The 27,296-nt window shown below is 39.3% G+C and overlaps 4 protein-coding genes across 4 annotated transcripts; 3 read left to right on the top strand and 1 right to left on the bottom strand.

Annotated features, from left to right (window-relative positions):
• Window positions 1-9,832: 9,832 nt before the first annotated feature.
• On the top strand, window positions 9,833-11,015 carry PG994_002706 (uncharacterized protein; the record flags this gene model as incomplete). Its single annotated transcript, XM_066854115.1, has 3 exons — window positions 9,833-10,495; window positions 10,618-10,884; window positions 10,932-11,015. 3 exons carry the CDS (start codon window positions 9,833-9,835, stop codon window positions 11,013-11,015), a joined length of 1,014 nt encoding a protein of 337 aa, XP_066719970.1.
• Window positions 11,016-12,608: 1,593 nt separating this feature from the next.
• PG994_002705 (uncharacterized protein) lies at window positions 12,609-12,842 on the top strand (the record flags this gene model as incomplete). Its single annotated transcript, XM_066854114.1, has 1 exon — window positions 12,609-12,842. The coding sequence occupies one exon, from the start codon at window positions 12,609-12,611 to the stop codon at window positions 12,840-12,842; it is 234 nt and encodes a 77-aa protein (XP_066719969.1).
• A 2,141-nt stretch (window positions 12,843-14,983) lies between these two features.
• On the bottom strand, window positions 14,984-15,919 carry PG994_002704 (uncharacterized protein; the record flags this gene model as incomplete). Its single annotated transcript, XM_066854113.1, has 3 exons — window positions 14,984-15,577; window positions 15,658-15,807; window positions 15,908-15,919. The coding sequence occupies 3 exons, from the start codon at window positions 15,917-15,919 to the stop codon at window positions 14,984-14,986; spliced, it is 756 nt and encodes a 251-aa protein (XP_066719968.1).
• Window positions 15,920-18,285: 2,366 nt separating this feature from the next.
• Window positions 18,286-18,672, top strand: PG994_002703 (uncharacterized protein; the record flags this gene model as incomplete). The annotated part of the gene is made up of 1 exon (XM_066854112.1): window positions 18,286-18,672. The coding sequence occupies one exon, from the start codon at window positions 18,286-18,288 to the stop codon at window positions 18,670-18,672; it is 387 nt and encodes a 128-aa protein (XP_066719967.1).
• Between the last annotated feature and the right edge of the window lie 8,624 nt (window positions 18,673-27,296).

Raw genomic sequence — 27,296 nt, 5'->3', positions numbered from 1 at the left:
ACGGGGTTATTAACTCGTTTTTATTAAATTAGAATAACTTCGCTATCGTTATTAACGCGGCTATTAATAATATCGGCTACTTAGAGTAGTCGCTTATTCGTGTTTTAGAATACTCGATTCCGGAGTTCTTCGTCCTTCTAAAAGCGTAGATCGTATATCTCGTAAATATTAATTGTAATAACGGGTCGTTATTCTCGCGACGTTTATAATTATCGGAGGGCTCGGGACTTTTCCTATATATGATCGAGATATCGGTCTTCGTTATATATTATTTAATATTATTCCTTTAGGTAGTATTTCTTTGGCCACCGGGGGTCTTTTTATATTAATAAGTACGCTCGTAGTAGGTTAGGGATAGTAGTTTTAACTTTCCTGATTATATAGTCCTAGTGCGGACGCGTAATAGGTTTTCTACTAATCCTTCGGGGGAACTAATCGTTCTCTAATTTCTTCGCGAGGTGTTCGGTATAGGCGTCGTGTATATAAAATATTTATAATAGCGTGAAATAGGCTTCGTAAGTAAGGGATATTCGAGGGTCGTTTTTTATAAAATAGTTTCCGTGTACTCTTTGTTCGAAACTATAGGTAATGAGGGTTTATTATAACTTCCGGGATTCGGGGGATAGAACGCCGGGAATGGCGAGCTATCCGTTTTCCTCCAGACTTCGGGGTTTCGCGATTTCGGGTATTAGCTTACTTATAGGTATACCGACTAATCGTTCGTATCCTTTTAAATCGGTAGTTTCGTCCTTTAATTCGTAAAGTACGAGGGTAATGTTTTTTATAGGTTTTCGTTTAATTATAGCGAGGGTTCGTGTTCGGCGGCCTCTTTTTTTTAAGGCTTTAAGGAATTATCCGGTTCTTTCTTTATTTACTAAATAAGTAGAGCACTTATTGTTATAGCAGGCTGTTTAGGATAGGCTGCCGTGTAATACCTTTGGTATATCGCGGGCGCTATTTTTTTTAATAATTACTGAGGTGTTCTTTACGCTAATTACGTTAACGTGGCGTTTATCGAGGACTCGTTTAAACGTCTTTTTAGGACTCTTATAATTCCGGGCGAAATACCCGTCCTTTTCGTAATTATAACAAGTGGTATTTTTTTTACGCTTACCTTTATTATTTCGTTAAGTAGCGTTAAGGTTTATAGGTCCGCTATGTTATTTATAGGCGGTAAATCCGAACTTATTAGTTAGTTATCGAGGCTGTTTTAGCTATTCGATATTAGCTTTATTAGTCTGAGTTCGGGGGTTTTACCGGCGTAGTCCTTCTTACTTTTCTTTACGTCGTTTATAAAGTCGGGTATCGATCTTAATAGTTAGTTCTATATAATTAAGGAAGTTAGTAGGGGTATTAAGTCGGCTTAATTTATTTTTAACCTCTTTTTTAAGGCCTCGGTAATACATTATGATCTTGGTGTCCTCCGTATTATCGAGGCGTGCCATGATACGTCGGAACTTAATCGAATAGCTGGCTGCGGACCCCTTTTATCGTAGGGTTTCGAGTTCCCGTTCCGCTTGTCGTTTCTCGTCGGGATCTTAGAAAAGTGACTTGAGAGCTTCTTTAAATCCTTCGTAACTATTAAAGATCTTTTAAGTCTCGTTCCGGTATAGCTCGACTTACTAGTCGTATTCTATAAGTTTGTCGAGGTAAGGTTTAAACTAAGCGAATGCCTTACCTTTTAAAAAGAAAGCGGCGTATACTACCCGCTAGGTTAGGTTAGTAAACGTTCTTTTATAAAAGCGTTAATAAGTTTTAACCTAAACTAAAAATCCTCGGAAATTTCCGCTAGTTTTATTAAACGTATTAGGGGTATTAATTTTTAATCCTTTTTTAAATACGACAGGGGTTTAAATAATATTAGCGGCGGCTTAGAGCAATCGGACTTGCTCGCGAAGCTCGCGGGTATCGTTATTAGGGGTCTGCTCCGAAATGTTCTTAGCTAGGAATTAGTTACGTTTTTATTTAAGCTTAGCGTAGTGTTTTTAATAATTAACGTTTTTTTACTGCAAGGCTTTAAGTTTTTAGCGAAGCTTTTTTTACTCGTCGTCGCTATCGTTATTATCGATATTTATAAAAAGGGGTAATTACGTAGCGCTAGGTCTAACGACTAGTCTTTTCCCGTAATAGGCGTTATTATTAATAAGAGTAGATATATTTTTTAAGAGATATTATTTAAAGGTTTAAGTAATAATTCGTAAAAATAAGAGTAATTAAAATATAACGAACGGCTATCGGGGTTTAAAAAAAACCTCGTTAAATATATTAAGGTTTATATTAATTTAAATAAAAAAATATTTAAATATATAAAAAACTTAATCTTTTAATATAATAAATAATATTTTAATTAATTATAAAATTTAATTAAAAAATATAATAAATTTATTAAAATAATATATTTTATTAATATATTAAATTAATATTTAAATTAATTATTAAAATAAAAAATATTTATATAAAATATATAAAAAACGTTCGTAATTATATATTTAATCCTTTTTTTATTAATTCTTTTAAATCTCGTAGATCTCGCGAGATCCCTCGAGATCCGGATCTCGAGATCTCGGCGCGATCCCGAGATCCGTTACGTAACCTCTATTTTTTCTCCGTAAAGATACTCTCGCGTTTTATAATCGCCCGGGGCGGTATCGCGTTAAGCGGCGGTTAGTTACGGAGTATAAGTAAGTTTATATTAATATAATTAGTAATTTTATTAATATTAATAATATTATAGCTTAATCGGGGTATAATAATTCCGTACTAGTAGTTTTATAGGTTTAAGCCGTATAATTAAGCTAGGTCGTAATAAAAACTAATAAAGGTTTATACTGATTATAAGAACCTAACTACGTTTATTATTATTAAAGAGCTAAATAAACGATAAATATAATAGTCTAAGTTTTTATTAGAATTTAATTTCGTTATTATCTATCGTAAGGGTAGCGATAATAGAAGGGCCGACGCCCTTAGCCGACGACCAGATTATTAGGAGAAAGTCCCACCGGAGACCCGGACTATTTTTACGCAGGATACCGATAATAACCTCGTGTTATTACGACACCTATACGTAACTAGCTACGTTTAATATAACGATAAGTAGGTTACGCGTTTTAAGGAATATTATAAATAAATAAATATAGCCACTTTATAACCACCGTACGGAGCTTTAGGAAATAGATTAGTATATTACTAAGGCAAGATCCTTATCCTTAAATAATACTAATAGGAATTTATTTAGGAATTCTACGCATACCCCGCGCACAGATACTAAAGAGTGTTTAAAATATAGAAACGAATTATACGGCTATTTAATTATAAAAAGTTAAAGGATCAGGTCGCGAAGACTATTAATAAATATAACTTTTATAATAAGGCTAAAGCCGTATAATACCGATTATATAAGGAATTATAACTTATATTATTATTAAATAAGGCGTAAAAAACTATCGCATTTAATTTTATTATTAAGTTACCCTTATTAATAAAATTATTAATTAAGGTCGAATACGATAATATATTAATAATTACGAATAAATTTACGAAGTATACCTACTCCTCCCGTATAAAAAGTTTAGCGATATTAACGACTTTGTATACACGTTCTTTAAAACTATCGTTAATTAATACGGGTTGCCGGAAACGATTATTTCCGATCGAAATAAGCTGTTTACTACTAAGTTCTAAAAATTACTTATAACGTAACTAGGTATAAAGTATAAACTATTTACGGCTTACTACCTTTAAACGGACGGATAAACCGAGTAAATAAATTAAACTTTAAAATAATACCTACAATATTACGTTAATTACGAATAAAATAATTAAATAACGTTATTATTTATAATATAATTCGCGTATAATAACGTAAATAACGAAACCACGCGTATTTCACTATTTCGAACAAATTACGGATACGATCCGGAGATTATTAAACAACCCTTAAAAGGAGAGCTAGTACTAATCGCGACTATATAAGTCGAGAAACTAAAAAAACTATAAACTATTTTATAATAAGACCTTATTTTTCTTTAAGAACGAATAAAGAAATACGCCGATAAAACAAAATTAAAAGGATTAACCTTTAAAAGAGGGAAAAAAAGTTTACTTTTTTTAACGAAATATTAAAATAAAGCGACCTAGTATAAAACTCGACTTTAAAAAAATTAAACTATTCGAAATTAAAGAAGTTATTTTAAAAACTAATTACCGATTATCGCTACTTAAAATAATACGGATACACCCTATATTTTATATTTTATTACTCGAGCTAGCGGCCGAGAAAACCCTAATCGATATATAACTAGAGGTCGAAATAGATTAGTACGAGTACGAAGTCGATAAGATTATCGATAAAAAAAAGAAAGGACGAGGGTTTTAATACCTCGTCTAGTGGAAAGGTTACTTATTAAAAGATAATACCCGGGAACTTAAGAAATACCTGGCGAATACCGTTAAGGAACTGCGGACGTTTAAATAGCGACCTCCGGTATCGGTTTAAAGGAGAAATTAGTCGCGTTTTAATTAATAATACCGAAGCCCCTTTAAGCCTAGACGGCTATAACGGCCTTAGACTCCTAACGCTTTTACTCTTTTAGCTCGTTTAAGGAACGAAGACCACGTTATATTAGTTTAACGCCCTGGGTGCGAGCTATCTCCTTTTACTTACGAAGACGAATAAGACGGGCGACGGCCTCGTTGGTCTGGCGTTGAAGTTCTAGGAAATGGGCCTCCGCGGCGGACTCTTCCCGGCATAAGCGGTCGTGCTTATCCTGTATACGCCGTAAGGAAGACAACAGAACCCTAGTATTATTATATATATAACCGGCGCGAGTATATTCTTTATACTTATTAACGCCTTTTATTATTATATAAGACTACTTTTTTGCGAAATAGCGACTATAAGGTATAACTTCGAAACCGAACTTGGAGAAAGCCTCGATAAGGTTTGTACAACGAACGGTAAAAAAACGGATAGGCTTGGTGCGAGATTTTTCGACACGATTATTTATAATGAGTATATATTATAATAAAAGTAAATAAGAAAAAAGAAAACCTATTACGACTTAATATTACGGGCGATTAAGGATACTTATAAAGTTAACACTTTAAGGATAAAGTAGTTAAAAGAGGGGGGATAATATTATAACCCGACTTAATTATGCGGCTAAAATCCCTATAAATAAGACGGCACGGAATTATAATACCCTGACTAGGCTACGATATTATAACTATAGATCGCACCGCTAGCTATAATAATATGAACCCACTTATCTTTTATTAACGCGTAACGATAATATTAATACCACTACGCACGACGATGGGAAGAATACGCCTGGGCGAAATAAGTGATAATATAAGATTACGTGATACGACGAAGCGCTTAGGCGAGATTATTAAGTATTACGGAGCGTAATTAGAAAGGATCGCTAAATAGTAACGATTAATAAAGGAGGGATTAAATATATAACGACGAACGTTTCCTATATATTTTATATAAATACTCTTTACTTTAATAATTAATTTAAGTACTAATCTTAACCTATTAGTAAAGCATATTACCTTAACAACTCTATTATGAATACCTTCAAGTTCTATATTTAGTTACGATTAAGTCACGGTTATTATTTATTATGTCAATAGGTGCCTACCTGTTACACGTCTAGATACTCTCTCGTATTGCCAACATAAACCCCCGTACGTTCTACCACGGTTTCTATTAGACCCCTGATAGCGTTCGTTACAATATAAAGCTACGCATTTTAATACCTCTAGGGACATTTTTTAGCTTATCCCTTAAAAATTAAAAACTTTAAACAACTCGATTAAAGCTTAGTCTTAAACTGAATACGTTCAAAACCGTATTATACGATATTAAAATAACTTTTTAACGTTTATTTTAATTAGTTTTAACTTGATCGTAAAGGTTATAACGTAGGTTATATAGCGAGTTACTTTTTTAAAAAGTAAGAACGTAATATTTCGAAAAATAAATAAGATACTTAGCTAGCGCCGCCGTACGAAAAAAAAACGGCTATAAGATAAAGGATCATTTCCTATATAAGCTAGAAAAGATTTATAGTTTTAAAAAAACGTTAATAAATAGTTATAAAACGAATCGCGTCGAAGGAGTAATTATATAACAACGTTTAAAACACGCTTATAACGCTATAAAATCTACGGAGAGCCCGGGTATAATACGCGTACTTATTAAAATAATATAAAAACCTTTAAAAATAATAATTATTAATATATTTAATTAGTTTTAAACGTTATAATCGAATTAATTTATAATTTATAAGGCTTAATAATAAAAAGTGCGCAGCTCGCTTATATACGCAGCTCGCTTGTGGGGTACGTTATATAGTAGATAGGATAATGAATAAAGATTTACTAATAGCTACCACTGCGGCAATTAACACCGGTGAGTATGACAGGGACGATAACGAAAAGGTCCTGGTTTAGGCACAATACAAGGGCATGTTAGGGCCATTCTAACGCAGTGATAAGTAGGCATCTGGGGTGTGACATCGACCGCTGCATAATACGAACCAACACCCCAAAAGATGGCCGAACGCACCCGACCGCTCGGGGCCATACCCAATACCGGCCACACCGCTGCAATTACCCTTGTATGCAATTAGAACTTGCATATGTTGTCCAGTCAGGATCCATGACCCCCTGGTACTCTGCAAAGTCACAAGGTCGGGCGAGATGTTGGCATCCGTGATTCAATTTTTCCTCCCGGTCTCGATTACAGAAACAAAAACATGTAAATCCCATCCACTCATCTGACCAAAGCTTTACCTCGATCGTCTCGGTCTTGCGGGCATTTCCTCCCAATTCTCCATTTCAACTAGTAGTCCCAGGGTTCAACGTTTTGTCGTCATCATCTTCTTCAATTGAAGGTTTCTGGAGATATCGGCGGGATAATGGGGACCCTGTTCACGCAGTTTTCACGAACAAGCGGGGCTCTCGCTCCCATCAATACAGTCTGGCTCGCTCCTCAGACCATCCCATTTACCCCCCGTCCCGATGTCGGGACGGATTGCGAGCTTCCGTTCGCTGCTTGGCCAGAACCGACATCAAAACTCTCACGCCCGTATCATGCCTGCCCTCGTACGTTTACCTTGGGGACAGTGGATTCGTCACGGCGGACCGGTACCCTCCAACTCGGTTCAGAGGAGCATTCTCAAGTATGGTGCTGTCCGAGCGGCGAAAGAAGTCCCGTGGAAGTACCGCCTGCGGAAGCGCACTACCCCACCCCAGGTATTCACAAAGAGGCTGCCAATGAAAAGAGAGGACATGCAGCCTAGCAACCAGTCATTTCCTGACCCTAACAGGTGTGCTCGCATGTCTATTAATTAAAAGTCTTGGGAACAGCCTCAACTACATGTAGCTCTTTATCCTGTGGCCAGTGGCCAACAAATTCATTGGTTGAAAGAGCCTGCTCTTGAATGCTGGATGAAGACCCAGCTAGTTCCATTCCAAACCAGCATCTGTTCAGTGAGACCTATCATTGGCTTCCGATTGGGTATAGCAAGGGCAAATCAAAGCTAACATGTCTGGTAATTATCTCCCTAAATCATCTATTATGCACCGCTGAAGATTAGTGAAAAGCTAGAATCGTATGATAAAGGCATTATATCCAATGACGTAGGTCGAGTGGTTTAATCCAGTCCAACCCCTTTCCCTGCGCAATTTCCCATCTTCAGCCGGTGTAAACGTACAGCTGCTGCCGACGAAGTAAGCGATGGAAGTTGTATCCCGACCCTAAATGAGATATGTTTACTCGAGCAATGAACCCCTTGCTTCCCCGGTCTTATTCAAGAGGTTTATGTTAATATGTCGCTTCAGTCGAGGGACACGGAAGGTTTTATAAGACTCCCCTATGTTGTCATTTGTGGTCAGTACTTTCGTAGTGTTCGCACAGGGACTGGAATAGGGCTCAATAACAGTGTACCTTCAGCCTCGGCCCTGTCTATGATGCATAGCTCCATAAGCTTGAGGTCTGCGACAGCAACACGGTTCTTTGGCATTTCTGCGACGAACTGAACTGATGAATACAGCATAAAGAGATGATTGATAATAATCTGCGGAGAATTCTGCTATTGTTAGCGAAATTTGGAAAGGTGGAATATAAGTCATGCATGTGGGGAATGCCCCTCCATATTTATGCAGGCCTAATTACCGTGTTTTTTGATTAGGGGAGACGTATAACGTCGCAAACAAACAAACAAATGAGCCGGAAGCTCGAACAGATCAAACAACATACTTAGCGGCTAGGCAAGGAATCCTAGTCACAGTATTATTTGCACGTTTATACCTCAAATTAATATTATAGTTGGCAAGTACCTATTAAACACTCATTCAAAGCGTTCCTGGCACAATAGCGGATAATTTAAGGTCGTAAGTTAGCATTCCTCTGCAGTGAGGGTGTTCCAGTGGACGTCCCAGCATCATGGTTAAAAAATGACCAGGGAGTAACGTTTCTTCTTACACGAGGTTACCGTCTTGCCCACTCCAGGGGTAACCGGCACTGGAGTGTTGCGCTTCATCTCTATGTGTTATCTCAATCTGTGCAATCCCATCCATAATGCTCCGCAGAATTAGGAGACTTGAGTTACTGCCAATGCCCCCTCCATCTGAGATTTGTGTATTGCTCGTTCGAATGGGCCGTACGCAAGATGGGCGCTGTCTTCCTACCCAAGGGGCACTTTTCCTGGTAAAGATTGATATACTTGAGTTCGGCGCATGCCGGATTGTCTGGAACGGGAGATTCAGGTCTATCGTTCGAGCGCTGACCGTTTCCATTCCCAACTGTTGTCTCGGATGCCTCTTTGCTGATAGGGGCACGGGACCCCTGGAAGTTAGTGACCAGGGTGGACTAGTAAATGACGGGAAACATTTGTTCCCCCCCCCCCTCCGCCCCCCCCTTTTATGCACGAGACCTTGTGCTAGCGGCAGGGCCGCAGTAGATCTAAAGTCAAGGCGCTACTACACCCATTCAACTGAGACTTAACTCACCGAAACTTGAATCTGCTGTGCGAGCAGTGGCAGGACTTGGCGAGGCCGGCGACGTAATTGCAAAGGGGTGGCGCAAAATATGCCATTCAAACGGGCCTATCGCGTATACATATCTAGATTAGGGACGGGTGTGATCGCAGCTGATTCGTGACCTGAATTAGCCCGATTGGTATGGGCTGACGTAGACAGTTGGGGGTGGTTGCAGCCATGCTCGTTTGCTTTGAAGAAGTGCCTGGAGCCTCGCCCAAGTAGATTATTCTAATGACGTTGATCTTCATCATTTATTTGAGGGGCCTAAAAATGCGATGCGGACGATCTGGTATATTTATAACTGGTGATAACATGCTAACATTTTCTCATGCCCCCATGCACAATCGTCCGGTTACTGCTTTCCGCAACTAATCATTTTCGGGTAAATAATCCCCTTACATTTTGAGAACTCTAGTTTTTAGTAGTATATTTGACCTTTTCCCTTTCATCAGATGTGCTTTAACTGTCCAAAGCAGCTTCTATGACCACCATTGACGAATACTTTGCGACAAGGCAGTCTCTCTGGGGGCAGTTCTTATCTTGCGACAATCCTTTTATAACTGTGACAGAAGTCATTCGTTCAGGATGCCAAGACTGTTCCATTAGGACAGTTCATCGTAGACTCAGGAACGGAGATCTTCCCAATTGGCTTGAAACAGCAGGTGGTTTGCAGGGTACGAAACGATCCCCTGGCGATGAAAAATGCACGCTCTGCATAGTCTGGATCCCGCACGATAGAACCACGGGTGTCAACGATGTAGGCCACGGGGTTTTGGAGATGGTCACGGGCTCATTTCAGCAGCAGCTAGCCCAAGCGAGGTTCCGACCCACGTTCGCCGGTGCTTCATCCATCATCGAGCCCTCGAACGGAAGCCGGTCTTACCATATCTGCAACCACCCACATATGGGCATTACTTGGTCGCGCTGCACGCGCTCGGCAATGGTCAACATCATATGCATTGCCCAGCAGCGGAAGATTGACGTCCTCCAGGACATGGTGTCTTGCAGCTTCTTCCAGGCCTTGGCCCATGTCGAGCTCGTGCCCAGCTTAATGTGCTTGATCCTGCTTTGCAGGGAGGCCGACGGCACTCTGAACAACATCAAACACCAAGTGCGACAGACAGAGGTTCGGACCGGACATCACGATCCCATGTCTCGCCATGAACCACCGGCACCTGGTGACCTCATCGGGCTCCTGGCTGACATGAGCGGCTGTCTGTCGAACCTTGCCGTTCTCAGCCGAGGACTGGGGGTCTTGGACGAGATGAAGAGGTTCGCCGCTGGTGAGCTTGTCAAACTGCAAGAGGACATGGACGAACAAGAGAACGCAGAAGCGATCATGAAGTTTGCCTCGAGTATCCAGACAATACAGCAGCACTCAGCTATGCAAAGGCTTGATACCGAGTTCTTCACACGTCGAGCTCAAATACAAAGAGATGCGGTAAGTAAGCATTAGTGTACGCTGACCTTCAATCTTTGAGATATCGACGCAGCACTTGTCTAATATGTTTAAATGTGCATACTCCTATAATATAGGGATATACGCTAAATTTATATACTTAGTTATTGCACCTTGTCACTGAGAATGACTCTCTGGCCAGTCAAGGAATTGCAAAAGATGCCCACCGCCTCGCCAACCTTGCCCACAAGGACTCGACCAGTATAAAGGCCCTAACCCTCGTGGCAACACTATTCATTCCGCCGACATTTGTTGCCTCCCTTTTTAGCACTCCGCTATTTGACTGGGTCACTGCGGACGGAAGCTCAGCAGCGGACAAGGTGGGTAAGAGTGCGCTTCTCTACATTACTATCACTGGACCTCTTATGCTAGTGACATTCTTCGTGTGGGGAATGATGACTGTTTTTCAAAAGTCTAGGTGCGACCGGGAGATGAGACATTCACGGCCGACGAGGAATCACTCGGATGTCCATTACAAGTCCGAGGTAATCTCACTGGTTGAGAAAAGGGCATCGGAGATGTTAGATTTGTCGACCAGTGGAAGTTTGGAGACGTCTTTCGAAGATGGTACCGGCAGAATCAACTTGAATGGGCTATCTGGAGTGGCTTGATCAGATATAGTTGTTACGGCATCGTTTGTACGGCTTTATCAGCGGCTCATGTGATCTAGTGGTTTCCTTTTCTTTTCTTCCTACTTTTAATGTTTAATTGAGAGCACATCATCGATGCCGAGTTAAACAGTTTCCCGTACAGCTTCACCCTCACTACTGTTTCTCTTGCAGCACTCAGGGGACTGACTTGTCCCCATCACCGGCTTCACTGCAATTTCCCCTTTTTAGCTTCCGCATAAGGTAAACAATTCCCCGTTTCAACAAGTCCCGTTCTCGCCCTGTAATAAATAACACACCAGGGTAGGGTACTTGCCAATCTTCTCTTTTACATGCAACATGCCTTGTGCCTTGCCTGTTAGGAAGTAGTAAATGGGGATTGTATCGGGGAGGGGCGGTTTGCCTACTACTTCGATGATATCAGGCCATCAGCTGTCGCAAAGACAGCTGAACACGTCCGATTGATGGAGAACTCGTAGCTAGTTAACTGCCCGTTCCCATTTTTCAACTTGCGGCCTTCCGTGCCTGAGTACCTTGATCAGCTCCGCATCAGGTGCGTCTGGATAACTGATCGTTGAAACTCTGGCTTCTGGCGGTTGGATTTTGTCTTATCGAAATACCTTGATCACGTAGAATTTCCCATGCACCACTGGACATCACAATGGTTTGCAGTTTGAATGAAATTCGAAAGGAAGAGTACTAATTATAATGTGCAGAGTATTTGCTAAATTTCACAAAACAGTGCATGTGGAACTGCGGAATACTTGAGGGATATGAAGTGCCCAGTCATATTCATGCAGGTCTACTGTCTGTATTCAGCCGGAAGCACGAACAGTAGAAGTGGCTGGGCAAGATACTTTGGTCACACGATAGTACCTCAACCCGGGGAGCCCCGCGTTTATGTGTGAGCCAATGAAATCATTTGGATTGAGACACTCTTGCTCGCGAACTTCCACCTAATCAACCTTGGACATACATGGGCGTATCGCCATATCCGGTGGCGACACTAAGCACTTAATGACCCACGATAGGCTCACCGCACCGTAGGTCTCTCATAAGGCTTCCTCAGTCCAGGGGAGCCAGATGAGATTAGGCGTTTTTCATCGTTGTCTCAATCATTAGGCATTCTTAGGCAGCGCGGAGTCATGGGGGGACCTATTCGCCTTCTCTGGCGAGTAAGGATCCAAAGTAGGCTGTGACTTGGCCCCCCTACTCTGGAAGGGGGCCGGATGACGAGATCGAGATCGAATGGGCTTGATTGATTGCCTGGATTCGGCATTGCGTTTTTCACGCACCGGCTGTGCCGTGGCTGTGCCCCCCTGGAGGTTGGCTTGCAGCAGGCGCTGCTTGTGCGGCCTCCGAGCCGCCTCTCTTTACCCCGCCATCTATCGCATCCATTTTATCCTAGTACATCCCAAAATCTTCGCCCAGGCTGCCTAAACAACACTCTTCTCATCACGTCGAACAAGGGAGTTGTCGCGGTAGCAATGGCAGCAGTCTCTGATCCTGTCCACCGGGCCTTCGAGGACGCAATCCAATATTTGAAAACCAAGTCAGGGGATGATTCGGTCTACAGCCCGTTCCTTCAAACCACCTCGATTGACGAGGTTTACAATGCGACGGACGCGTTGCAGGAAGAGCAGAGCAAGAAGGGCCACCTCCGCCACCTGTCCAAGATCGAACCCTACCTAAAGCGGCTCGGGAGTATGCGGCTTCTGTAGAGGTCTTTGTCCAAGTGAAGCCGGTCATTTTGGCACTCATCTGGGGTCCGATCCGGCTGCTCCTCCAGTGGGCCAGCTTTCTTAGGACGTCTTTCGATGCCATCATCAACACCACTTTCAATATTGCCCAGTATCTGCCAGAGTTCAAGCTAGTGGCTGAATCGTTCCCGGAAATACCCATATCAATGATATCATGGTTCTCTTTTTCAAAGAAATCCTTGAATTCGACCTGATAGCTTTGCGGTTCTTCAAGCTCACACGTGGGTTCTTTAGAACTCACACTACCTTGCCTGCAACCTCTCGCCGGAAGTCCCTATTTCGGGAGCACACAATGGCCGATTCTGGACAGGACCAAAAATGTGCTTCATAGCCCCCGTGACTGCTAATGGTGCGGGGGGCGTTCATGTGTAGGATCAACCAGCCGCCGTATAACCCCTAGGGAAGTGCTCAGCGAACGAGGGGCTTTGCCAACCCCCTTTCACCCCAACGACTGAATAAGACATCTTATTAGACAGTAAAAGAGAGTGTGTATTTTTGATCAATCTATGCTACGGTTGGCTTACTGTCTTTTTCTGACTCAACCCTCCATGTTCACGTGCCAATTATTATATCAACTCACCTTCCTACCCCTGCTACAACGTAAAGAGCTCTGCACGATCATGCAGCCAATCCTTAGGCAGAATCGGGCAGGTGAATGGCTCTCTTCCGGCGTAGGACGACCTGGAGAATTCAATCTCCCCCGTAGCATCGCTTTCGCGAGAGCACTACGCATGGTCCCAGTCAGATCCTACCATATCAATGTCGATGGAGGAGAACGTCTCACAGGTAGCTGAGGCGGAAATTTCAGGTACCCCTTGCCGGAAACGGAAGGCAAGGCAAGCAGATAAATCAAGGCGCAAACGCGCAAGAGGCCCTCCGGCTCGTGCCGCCTGGCACAATGTGTTATTCAGTCTCGTCGAGGTTGTCTTCAGAATTGCACCGGAGGCCCAACGCTTTTGTTGGAATCGACGAGGTAAATCGTGGTGGGACGGCCTTGAGCAAGAGTCATGGACTAGTGAGGGCCTTTCGTGCTATGTGTTAGCAGGTCTGCCTTTCCTGTCGTTGATTGTGCGGCCGGGAGGCTATGGGTTTCCCGTACCGCTTGTTTGGGGCGAGAAGACGCAGAGGTTCAGCGGGTATAATGCCATGAATCGGAAATCGGTACGTATAAATTGTGGTGAAATGGCTAGGATGTTAGAGGACCCAAACGTCGGTGTGCTGCTTTCGAGATAGGAAGTGAGCAGGTTACTAGCCTGCGGAGGGGTATACATTGGCAGGTGTTGAAACTCGTTGGCTACACTGAGACCAAAGTATGAAGATTAGGGAGTTACCATAAGACGACGGATGTGTATGACAACTTCCCAAGGCTCTTCTGCAATAAATTTCCTAACGAAGACGCAGGATGTGTCTGTATGAAAGGGATATCCAGATCTGCAAGGCCCTCTATGCGCTTCGTATGCTTTCCCTGCTCTTATCCTCCGCTGAAATTGGCGACGCTGTCTGCTGTAGTACTAGCTCTTCCACAACCCCCATGGACTTCTGAAGCAGGACAAGTGCTTTATGTAGATTTGCAAGTAGCCTGTAGAGTTGTCCAATATCGGAGGACGATCGCTCCTCTGGGGGAATATCGACGTGCTGGACTGCTCCGACACAGCGAAACTGCTCTCGTCCGAGGCCGAGTCATCGATAAAGTCCTTGAGGCTGCCTGGGCTGTCTAGCACATCGCTAGAGCAATGACTGTTGGTTCCTAGATCAATTAGCTAATGAAAGGCCTTCATATGTTTGGCCCTCGACTTACCTATGTCGTCGTCTTCCGGTTCCTAATCATCAAGGAATGCATTGTAGCGACCTGACATTGTCATGGCAGTTATTCTAGATATACTGTCTATATGTATCAATTTCGTTTGCAGCGAGAAGGCCACCGAGTTCAACCTGCCGCTATGGCGCTTGAGCGTCTGCTGACAGTTGTTTCAGCTATTATCGTTCTGGGTGCTGGAGAAGCTTGGGCTATGATGGCCATCTCAGTACGACAAGAAACTGACTCTTCCCATATGGTATGTTACAAGTAATTCAAATATACACGCCATGTTTATACCTCGGTCTTAGATCATCAAATCCAGCAACCCCTCATCTTCGGGCCGGTCCTGCACGACCTGATCCGCTCGAATCGCCGAGTCGACCTTGTCCCTTAAATCGGTTGCAATCCTCTTTCCCTGCTGACCCTCGCAAGATCCGAGTGCCAAGTCGCCTCTGTGGAACACCCCATCAAGTCCTAGGAGCTTCATCACCTGGACAAGCGCACGATCGCCGCCGTCCAGATACGCCGCCGCCGCGAGGGCCTCGACGGTCTGCGCCTGCGCCCAGCCCCCTGGCAGTCCCTGGACCCGCGGCTTCGCGTGCATGCACTCAGAGAGCTTCAGTCTCTGAGCCGCGGACGCAAGCGTGCGGTTGCTGAGGTGATAGGAAGTCGCAAGGTCCCAGCTGCGGTTCGAACTCGTCGCCTCTGCCGGCGGCGGGCACCGCAGCCACTGCCGCGCCATGTAAGCCCGCATAAGAGCGTCGCCGTAGATGGCGAGGCGGCTGCTCGCGTGCGTCGCGTAACTGCGCCCGCTGCCGAGATAGTAGACCTCGCCGCCCTCCGGGGTCAAGGCCTCGGCGAGGAGGGGCTTGCACTTGAAGGTGTAGCCTAGGATCTCCTACGATTCGGTATCCCGCGTGCCCAGTCTTAGCATTCGTAGTAGCTGGTCCTGTTCTAATGCGGCGTGGACGCGCTTACCTCACATTTCGCTATCTTGGCCCCAAACGACGCGGGGAAAAGCGGCTCGTCGCGGTCAGGTTGCCCGTATCGCAAAAAAATGTGCCGCGGCGGAGTGGGGCCTGCATGAGGGATGTGAGAGTTGGGGGACTGTGTAGGAGCCGCCAAATTCTACGGCTACCGGAGCATGTGTCGTTGATTCTATGGGTGTTGACACGAGCCGGCGGAGTCCAGCGGCCACGTTCCTGGACAAGCTCGATATAGGCCACACAGTCTTCTTCATAATTTCTCGGTTGCAGGCGGTGGTGGGTCGGTTAAAAGCGGGCTATTGGACTCGCTCCGAGGATTGCTACTCGAAAGACATATGGAGAGATCTGGATGATGGGTTGTCTGTAACGTGAATTGCGGGAAGCTAGTTGTAGGTCGACGACCTTTGGAAGCAGTGCATGGAGTGGGGCCCTCAACCAAGTAGGTCTAGTGGCCATGTGGCCGTGGTGGGCCCAGATGTACAGTACGCATTAGTTGATCGGTCGCTAGGCTAGGTTAGTCAGTGTCGGTACCCGGCTCGCGCCTGGCGTCCGTGCGCCTTCGCATACACAGCGACAAGGCCCTGGAAATACCAATGGTAAGGCCGCAGCTGAGTCAACTAAACCTGTCACGAAAGCAAGTGGTACGAGTTTTAGGTATCTTTGAAATGATATGTATGTTATAATCTATCAATATCTAAATGTCGCTTGCCAGAGGCTAAGCTGTAGCCGTAGCCCCATGCACAATCACCACGCAAACCGACATAGAAACGGACAACGAAGCCGACAAGGTCAACCAAGCCACCAAAGTTGACAAACGTTGATTGTCGCATACTTCTCCACGGATTACGAAGCTTGGATGAGATCAAAAAATGCCGCGTATGGAGGATTTTCGACTCCGCAGACGGTCAAGCAGCAGCATCTGTTTCTGCTAAGCCCAGCCTTCGGATACGATCGAAGCTTATGAGGTACGTGTAGTAACACTTCTAGAGATCCTAACGCTGATATTTCTAGGCATCAACTTCAGGCTATAGCAATGGTGACTGAACAGGTGTCGAAAATGATCGGTGATCACAAATTCGCGTCGCTTTGGATCCCTGAAGACAGCCCCCGTGGCCTCCAGTGCGCCAGAAATCGACCCTTGCAAAGAATTTCTCTGACTGTTAGTGCCAGATACCGTCATATGGAAACGTACGAGCCGGAACGGCGGAAACGGCCGAGGCGACGTTAGCCAATGAATCTGCTTCCTTACAGGCGCTTTATACGTTTCTTGTTTACTAGAGTGGTGCGTGAGCCAAGATAGCGAGATTAGATTAGATTAGATTAGATTAGATTAGATTAGATAAGATATGCCTGAGTGCTACGAGCTCTATTATATCCGACCAGTCTAGCAGACCTTCCAGTTGGGTCCGGTTTCTTTTTCCAATTTATCCCAATTTGATACCCACTTATAGCATGACGATGTGCACCAAAGTGTCCGACCTGACGACTTCCCATAGTAGGTTCCACTATCCTCTCCCATACATAGATACAAGTCGATACTTCTAGACAGATGAAATCCAGTCCCCGGTAATCCAGTTTTGCATCCACTTCTAGCTCCTGTAGGTATTCAAAAGTCCTTTCGCGGATCTGGCTCGTGCACCCACGGCCTATGTACTTTTGCCATTCCTTGCGAACGTACCGACATGGGTGCCATGCTCGACCGGACGCACTGCCATCAAGCAACCCCCACGCGTGTGCGTGTGGGTATACTCTACAGAGTACTCTAATTCCTGCCTCGCCTCGGCTTGTGGCTCCTCTTTGACAACCCCACAAGAACCCCTTGTGATACACCCATCTCATTCCGGCATGGGAATCACTCATGAAAACAAACGCTTCAGCCACTTATCAACTGTCCAGGTCCTTTGTGTTAGAAATAGACAAATAGCAACCCGGTAGGATACAAGAGTTGCGGGGTGTAAATAGTAAGCACGACCTTAGCATTGCAGCCTTCTTGCCCGGGTTACGCCGCAAACTGTCGACCTACCAACGATGGATCAAGCAGTACAACCCCTTGCGCATCAAGACCAATGGATCCCGAAAGCCAACGGCCCACTGTGCGATTGCGTTCCCGCAATGACACTCCTGTCCCAAGGGCTGCCGGCCACTCCATACCTTTTACCGGTCCTCGGCCCCGGGATGGTCGATCTGGATGAACATCTTTCTTTGCCGGTACCAGAGTTCACTCCTTTTATTCAAGGTCGAGACTGACAGGCGCAGCAGCCGCCATACGGGCCCACCCCGCATCTAGAGTCCAGTGAATGGAAGGTAGAACGTCATAACGATGGCCTGGTAAGTAGCTTCCTCTAGCCTACGTGAGTTAGGTCTGACCTTAATGCACTTCAGCACACGGCATACTCCTACGGTACCGAAATTCCACCAACGATTTTCAACGAATCCCTCAGCACCGAGGCGGACGAGGGTCCAAGACATGATACTTCCAGTTTTGCCGCATGGTCTGAGATGACTCTTGATCAGTCACCAAAGCCAGGGACGGTAGAGATTGCCCCCGGCCGCTTAGCCGGACTCGAGGAATCGTGGAAGAAGCTGACTAGTGCCTGGGAAAACATTGCGCTCATGGATTATGGAAGCCTACGTCCACCGGTCGTCGGAGGTCCGGCACCAGGAACAAGCGCGGTTTGCGAGCTGCGGCAGGATCAAGAAGCCCCTAAACGCCTTCATGCTATGGCGCCGGGCCAATCGAGACCGGGTCCGAGCCGTGTCCCACCAGGAGGACCCGCGACGCAACTTTTCTACGATATGTGGTGAGCTCTGGCTCGTGGAATCCACGGCTGTACGCGTGCAGTTTAAAGAGTGGGCGGAAATTGAAAAGAGAAACCACATGGTCGCCTTTTCTAATGACAAGCCTGGCGGCTCTAGAAACGTAGCGGCGAAGCGGCGGCGTCTTCGTACCGGGCCTCAAGCCGCTCTCGTCCTTGATGGCCCAACTGATAGTGGTCAAAAGGAATGAATGGAAGCTCTAACGATTTCCTCCTCGCCCCTATGGTGCCCCCCCTACTATAGTCCATAGATGGCCTAACGCATTACGGAATATATTTTAATTTACTCGCTGTTTGTTGCTATTATTTCGAACAGAACCCTCGTTAAAAATGGGTGCTACATAATAAACGAAACTAGTACGTGAACTAATTTTCTTATTATATTAATTTATTAAGAAGTTTATTTATATTTTATTTATACTGCTATACTTTTAACTCCGGCCTTAAGTAATTTATTTAATATATAGTTATTATATAATTAAAGAGTAGATAATAATATATTTAATAGTCTTATTTAAAAGAATAAAAAAATTAAAAGAGAATTAATATAAGCTGCTATATATAGATAAATAAAATTAGTTAATAAGCAGGAGACTCTTAACTAAGAGCTCCACTTTTATATAATAATAATATTTTTTAAAAGGAAAACATTTCTATTATCTAACGTTAATCTAGACGCTAGTAATTACATAACCTCTCGCCGCTTTTGCTCAGGCTTCGCTTAAGTCGGCTCAGGTTCGGCTTGGATAGCCTTAGTATTACTTACTCCTGCTCAGGTCCCTCCGATTTATCCATTACGATAACGGAGCTATTAAAAATAAACTATTACAGTATACCAGGAGCTATTAACCACTTGGGCAGTTGTGGATACGAATAAAGCACTACTTTTAGAGTTAGGCGGAAAATGGAGTTAGGGGTAATCCTATACGAAGTAGAAGCTCCGAATATAGCTCTATGGAGCCGAAGATAAATGCTTATAAAAACCTTCTAACGAACTTGCCCTGTTTTTCCCTTTTAAAATTCTTTTAACTTCGTTAATAAACGGTCTTCTTATATATAAAATTTCTTATTCTTATTTTATTACTAGGTATTATTCTTTTAAAACTTTTATTAAAATTTAAGTAGTTTATTTAATATAAATACACATGGCTTCTTTAAATCGTCGTAATCGATTCGATATCGGAGCCGCTCTCGACTTTATTATTTAAAATAAGCTATCGAAGCGATCTATTATTAATAAACATGTTATTCGTAAGAAGCTTTAACGAAAAAGTAAAGAGGTTTAAAAATAAGAGATAAAACTTTAAGAGTTGTATATTATTAACGTATCTTATAAGCGAATATCTTATATAAACGAATATCCTATTCTTTTATACCTTTTTTAATAAAATATAAATTAATTTTATTATAACGTATTTAATATATTAAAATTAATCGGAATTTTTATTTCTAGATATTTCTATATTATTTTAATAAATACGTGTATTATACCCGGGCTCTCCGTAGATTTTATAGCGTTATAAACGTGTTCTAAACGTTCTCGTATAATTACTTTTTCGATGCGATTCGTTTTATAACTGTTTATTAACGTTTTTTTAAAACTATAGGTTTTTTTTAGTTTATATACGAAGTGATCTTTTATTTTATAGTCGTTTTTTTTTCGTACGGCGGCGCCGGCTAAATATTTTATTTATTTTTCGAAGTGTTACGTTTTTATTTTTTTAAAAAAGTAACTCGGTATATAATATATATTATAATTTTTATGATCTAATTAAAGTTAATTAAAATAAATATCGGAGAGTTATTTTAATATTATACGATACGGTTTTAAACGTATTCGGTTTGAAATTAGGCTTTAATCGGGTTATTTAAGGTTTTTAATTTTTAAGGAATAAATAGGCCGGAAGACGTCCCCGGAGGTATTAAAATACGTAGCTTTATATCTAATTATAAAATAATATATTCCGGATTGTACGAGATAAGTCCTATCTTTTGAAAGCCTCCTCGTATATTCGAAACGGTGAAAATCGTTTAGAACGCTTTTAAAAACGCTAGTAGGAAGTCCTCCTTTAAGATATAAGTAATATACGCCCGTATAAAATATTTAATTTCTTTCTCATACGCCTTTTTTAATGTATAAAAACAGCCGATGTTAAAAGGCTAGAGCTTATATAACGAATAAGAAGGTATATAAAGTATAATAATCGAGTTCTTTTTATAATAGAGCTCGAAAATTATTAAGTAATAGCTTTCGTAGCCGTCCAAGATTAAGAAACGATAACGACCTTTCGTATAAAACCTAATATATTAATTAAAGTATCGAATTTAATCCTCGCTTTTTTTATTCGTAGTTTAATTATTTTTAATAACTATAATCACCTAGTCCTTTAATAATAAGCTATTTTCGTATTAAGAAGAGAGGTGCGTTTTCCCGGTAAAAATAATATACGAAGGAATAGCGTAACCGTATAATTTAACGCCCTAAATAATTATAACTTATTCCTAATTCCTTTATTATATTACCCTAAGCCTTCCGCGTTGATCGGAGGTAGTTACGATTATTTCGAACGAGATTTAGCCTATAAAAAAGCCGGTCTTATCGAAGTTATAAATATCTTCCTTTTAAATCCCGTATTTATAAATTATATTCCGTACGAGGGTAAACTACGCGCGATATGCGTCGGGATCTTTATAAAGGATTTTTTAATAATCGATTCTTCGGTTAAAACGCGTCCGGAGGTCTAGTTATCGTCGTACGAAATTAAAGGCCTAATTAACGCCGACACGTCCCGCGTCGCGTAAACTAAATAATCGATTCGCTATATCTTTTATATTATTTAACCGGTAAAAAAACGATCGCGTATTTAAATTAATAATATATTAAATAATCATATCTTTTTCGGAATTTAAAAGCTTTCGAGAATTTGTAAATATTTCGCGTCGTATAGGTTAACCATTTTATTTACGCTATAAGGTTTTTAATAAGACGTAATAAATTAATACAGCCTTTCGTGCGCTTAAAGTTAAGTCTTCCTAGAGCGCTTAAAGCGTTAGAATTATATTACTCTCTTTTTAAAGTTGTGGCATTTTCGGACGTAAAAGAATATAAAAAAAGGTTAAGGCTATAAGGAAATTTATAAAAGTGGGATATTCGCTTATATGGGACATTCGCTTGTGGGATACGTTATTAACAGTCTTAAATCGGTATAGGGCGTTTTTCTTTTATTATTCGAATTTAAAGTAATTAATAATTCGTAGTAAAATATAGTTTCTTTACGTTCCGTTATTAAGTAGCGCTTTAATATAGACTCTTTTTACGCCTAGTATTAATATAATATACTTATAGATAGCTCGATTATCCATTATTTAGTATAGGGACCTATCTTAGTCCGCCTATTATCGTCTTTTTATAATAAGCGGCGTCTATTTTTTATACGCTACGTTTATAAGTTATTAATAATATCTTACGATCGATCCTCGTGTCGTCGCTATCGTTCCTTTCGTTCTTTATAAGGTATTTTTTAATATATTAATAAAAATGTTTTTATACTTTTTTTCGTATGAAATACTATCTTTAATATTTAAAATTCTGGTTTTTTTAATAATTCGAAGGTTTATTAAGTTCGCGGTAATTTATAATCGTTTTATAAGTTTTTTAATATAATAAAAGGGTTTTTTTATTAAGTATATACCTATATATCTTAAAAATATTAGGCGTTTTCCTTTAAACGTCTATAAGCTCGCGATTTTTCTTAAGCGTGTTTAAAGTATTAATCCTCGAAATATTCCCTTTAATCCTATCCTTTTAAGTAGCACCGTTATAACTATCGTAGGTTTTTTTATATTAATAAGTACGCGCGTCGTCCGTTTAAAATTAACGTTCGGATTTTTTTAATAATATAATCTGGGTATAGTTATATAATAAGTCGTTTACTGATCTTTTAAAGAAACTATTTATATTCGAGTTTCTCCGCGAGGTGTTTTATATAAGCGTTATATATATATAAAATTTATAAGAATATAAAGTGTTTTTTATAAATAAAGGAAATCCGTAAGTTATCCCTTATTACGTAATTATTATAGATTTTTTAATTAAAACCGGCCGTAATAAGTATTTAGTGTAAATATTTCGAGTCGGGGTAAAAAATATTAAGGATAGCTATTTACCTATCGGTCTTAAGGTTTTTAAACTTAACAATCTCGTTTATTAACTCGTTTATTAATATATTTATTAAACGTTTATAGTTCGTTAATTATTTTAATTAGTTTATAATATTACTTATTAAGTTATTATTTTCGTTATAAAGAAGGGGTTATTCTTTTCGTATTATCGCAACGCTTCGGCTATAGTCCTTTTTATTTTTCGAAGTTTTAAGGAATTATTCGGTACTTTCTTTATTTATTAAATAAAAAGTATATTTATTATTATAATAAGTTATTTAAAATAAACTACCATATTTAATAATAATATTATTATTTTTAATAATTATTATAAAGGTGTTTTTTATTTTAATTATATTAATATATTATTTGTTTAAGATTTATTAAAAGTTTTTTTTCGGTACTTAATATTTTTAAACGTAATATCTTAGTTTTTAATAGTTATAACAGGTGTTACGTAGTTTTTTATTTTATTTATTATATTTAGTAGCGTCGAGGTTTATAGGTTTATTATAGTAGCTATATATTGTAGTGTTTTTAGGCGGTATGTAGTTATGTTATTATGGTCGCCCGGTATTAGTTGGGGTATGACTGGTTTACTGCTAGGGTCCGCCTTATTTCTCGTAGCGTTGTTTATATATACGGGTATCGATTTTAATAAAAAGTTTTATATATAAAAGGAAGTTATTAGGGGCGTTAAGCCGGCTAAGTTCGTTTTTAATATTATTTTTTAGTTTTTAATAATATATTATAATTTTTGTAACTTCGGTATAGTTTAGTTAAGTTATAATACGTTAGAACTCGGCTGTATAAGAAGCGGTTAATCTTTTTTATTTAAAGGTTTTTAATTCTTTTTCCGCCTGTCTCTTTTTGTCGGGGTTTTAAAAAAGTGACTTGAAGGTTTATTTAAAGCCGTCGTAACTTTTGAAAATACGTTTTGTTTTTATGCGGTATAGCTTAATTTATTAATCGTTTTTTATGAGTTTGTTTAAATAAGGCTCGAATTAAGTGAGTCCTTTATTTTTAAAGAACGAGGCGGCGTAGATAACTCGTTTGATGGCGTTTTAGAACATCTTTTTATAAAACCGTTAATAAGTTTTAATTTAAATAAAAAAGCTTTAAAAGTTTCCGCTTATTTTATTAAAAGGTGTTAACGTATTAATCTTTATACCCTTTTTTAATATAATAAGGGTTTAAATAATATTAATAATTATATAAAAGAGGCGTACTTTTTTACGTAGCTTATCGATATTATAGGGTGTTTATTCTAAGGTGCCTTTGGTTAGGAGCTCGTTACGTTTTTTTTCGAGCTTGACGTAGTAATATTAATAATTGGCGCTCTCTTATTTAAGTTTTTTAATTCGCTTGGTTAATATTTATCGCGTAGGTTCGTTATTATTGTCGTCGCTATCGACGTTTATAATAAGGTTTCGTTGGGAGGTGCTAGGGGTGGCGATAAGAGTTTTTCCTTATTAGACGATATTATTAAGGCTAGGTGTAGATATAGTTCTTGTGGTATTATTATTTAAAGGTTTAAATAATAATTTATAAAAATAAGAGTAATTAAAATATAATAAATATTATTTAGGTTTTAAAAGAAACTTAATAAAACGTATTAAGGTTTATATTAATAATATAAAAGAATATTTAAATATATAATAAAAGTTATTTTTATTAATATAACGGGTAATAATTAATAAAAATAAAGGTAATTAAGGTATATAAGTTTAAAAGTATTTATAATAGTTTTATTAAAATTATTTATTTTATTAATAAATTAAAATTAATACTTAAATTAATTATTAAAGTAAAAAGTATTTATATAAAATATATAAAGAATATCTGTCGTTATATATTTAATCTCTTCTTTTATTAATCCGTTAGATCGTCCGCTAGCTTACGGTAATCTCGTTATTAGCTCACGGTGATCTATCCTTTAAATTACGGTGATCTATTCTAGTAGCTTATTTAGGGGCGTCGTAATCCCGTCGCTCCTAGTTTATTTACCAGAGCGGTGGTCTAGTCGCTCCTCGTCCCGCGGCTCATTCCTAGCTGTTTTCCCGGGTCGGGTCTATCCTTTCGTTATTTAAGATATCCTCGTAGTTATATTTACGCGCTTCTATAGTATAGGAGAGTTTATATTAATATAATTAATAGTACGGTTAATAATTATAACGTCGTAGCCTGGTCGGGGCATGATAGTTCCGTTCCGGCGAGTAGGGTCTTAGCCGTATAGTTAAGTCGGGTTGTAATAAATAAGTACTTAGCGTAGATATTTTAAATTAAGGTAAGGAATACTAAGGATAGCTAACTATTCATCGGTCTTTAAATCTCTAAACTTTACGATCTTATTTATTAATTCTTTTATTAATATATTAACTAGACGTTTATAGTTTAATAATTACGTTAATTAATTTATAATATCGTTTATAAAGTTACTATCGTCGTTATATAAGAGGGGTTATCCCTCCGCAGTATCGCGACGCTCCGGTTATAGTTTCCACCCTTAAGGGCTTTTAGAAACTATCTAATACCTTCTTTATCCACTAAATATAAGGCGTACTTATTATTATAACAAGCTATTTAGAATAGGCTGCCGTATTTAATAATAGCGTTGCTATTTTTAATAACTATTATTAAAATGTTTTTTATTTTAATAACGTTAATATATCGTTCGTTTAATACTCGTTAAAAGTTTTTTCTTAACGCTTAATATTTTTAAACGTAATATCTTTATTTTTAATAATTATAATAAATAATACGCTACTTTTTATTTAAATTATCGTATTTAATAACGTCGAAATCTATAAATTTATTATAGTAATTATACGCCGTAATATTCCTAAGCGGTACGTTATTATATTAACATGGTTATCCGGTATTAGCCTAGATCCGATTAATTTATCGTAATAGTTCGCCTTATTTCCTACGGCGTCGTTTATATATATAAGTATCGATCTTAATAATGAGTTTTATATATAAAAAGAAATTATTAAGGGTATTTAACCGGCTAAGTTCGTTCTTAATATCTTTTTTTAAGTTTTAATAATATATTATAATTTTTATAACTTCGGTATAATTTAATCGAGTTATGATACGTCGGAATTCGGTTATATAAAAAGCGGTTAATCTTTTTTATTTAAAGGTTTCGAGTTCTTTCTCCGCCTATCGTTTTTTATTAAGGTTTTAAAAGAGTAATTTAAAGGCTTGTTTAAAGTTATCGTAACTTTTAAAGATTCGTTATACCTTTATACGGTATAGTTTAATTTATTAATTATTTTTTACGAGTTTATTTAGGTAGGGCTCGAATTAAGCGAGTGCTTTATTTTTAAAAAATGAGGCAGCGTAAACGACTCGTTAAGTAGCGTTTTAGAACGTCCTTTTATAGAATTATTAATAAGCTTTAACTTAAATAAAAAAGTTTTAAAAGTTTTTACTTATCCCGTTAAATAATATTAAAGTATTAATTTTTATACCTTTTTTAAGTATAATAAAGGTTTAAATAATATTAATAGTTATATAAAAAAGACGTACTTTTTTATATAGCTTATTAATATTATAAAGTATTTATTTTAGGGTATTCTTAACTCGAAGCTCGTTATATTCTTTTTCGAATCGTGCGTAATAATATTAGTAATTAGCGTTTTCCTATTAGAACTTTTTAATTCGTTTAGTTAGCGCTTATCGGGTAGGCTCGTTATCGTTATTATCGCTATCAACCTTTATAGCAAGGTCTCGCTGAGAGGTGCTAGGGGTAGCGATAAGGATCTTTCTTTATCGGATAGTATTACTAGGGCTAGGCGTAGATATAGTTCTTATAATATTATTATTTAAAGGTTTAAATAGTGATTTATAAAAATAAAAGTAATTAAAATATAATAAATATTATTTAAGTTTTAAAAAAAACTTAATAAAACGTATTAAGGTTTATATTAATAATATAAGAAAATATTTAAATATGCGATAAAAGTCCGCTTTTATTAATATAATAAGTAATAGCTTATAAAAACGAAAATAATTAAAGTACGTAGGCTTAAAAGTATTTATAATAAAGTTATTAAGGTTATTTACTTTATTAATAAATTAAAATTAATACTTAAATTAATTATTAAAATAAAAAGTATCTATATAAAATATATAAAGAACGTTTATTATTATATATTTAATCCCTTTTTTATTAATTCTTTTAAATTATAAATTATCTATTTTTATTTTTATAATCCGTTTAGCTCGTAGGATCGTAATTTCTTATTCCTCGATCTAATAATCCGTTACGTGATTTATATGGTTAGTTTCGCCTCGCTTCCCTGGGTACCTATCCGGCCTATTGCCGGTCGTGGTGTCTTTACGCGGGGCGGCGGTCGGTCGCGGAGTATAGGTGAGTTTATATTGGTATAGCTGGCGGTCTTGTCGGTGTTGGTGGTATTGTAGCCTGGTCGGGGCATCGTAGTTCCGTGCCGTTGATTTATAGGTCTGGGCCGTATGATTAGGCTAGGTCGTAATATAAACGTCGGCCCTTTTAAAAATAACTAGCGGCGAGAGGGCTACTTTATTACAGCCTACACACTCTAAGGTAATAATCTATTCCCCTTTCTCGACGTCTTTTTTAATGGCTAAATAGCTAGTAGCTTCGGTAACCACTTAATAATTACCG

The sequence above is a fragment of the Apiospora phragmitis genome (assembly GCF_038363925.1).
Source record: "Apiospora phragmitis strain CBS 135458 chromosome Unknown utg000003l:1.0-2676785.0:1.0-2680665.0, whole genome shotgun sequence".
Lineage (NCBI taxonomy): Eukaryota > Fungi > Ascomycota > Sordariomycetes > Amphisphaeriales > Apiosporaceae > Apiospora > Apiospora phragmitis.
The sequence above is the reverse complement of the archived record's forward strand: the minus strand, read 5'-3'. Positions and strand labels throughout refer to the sequence as shown.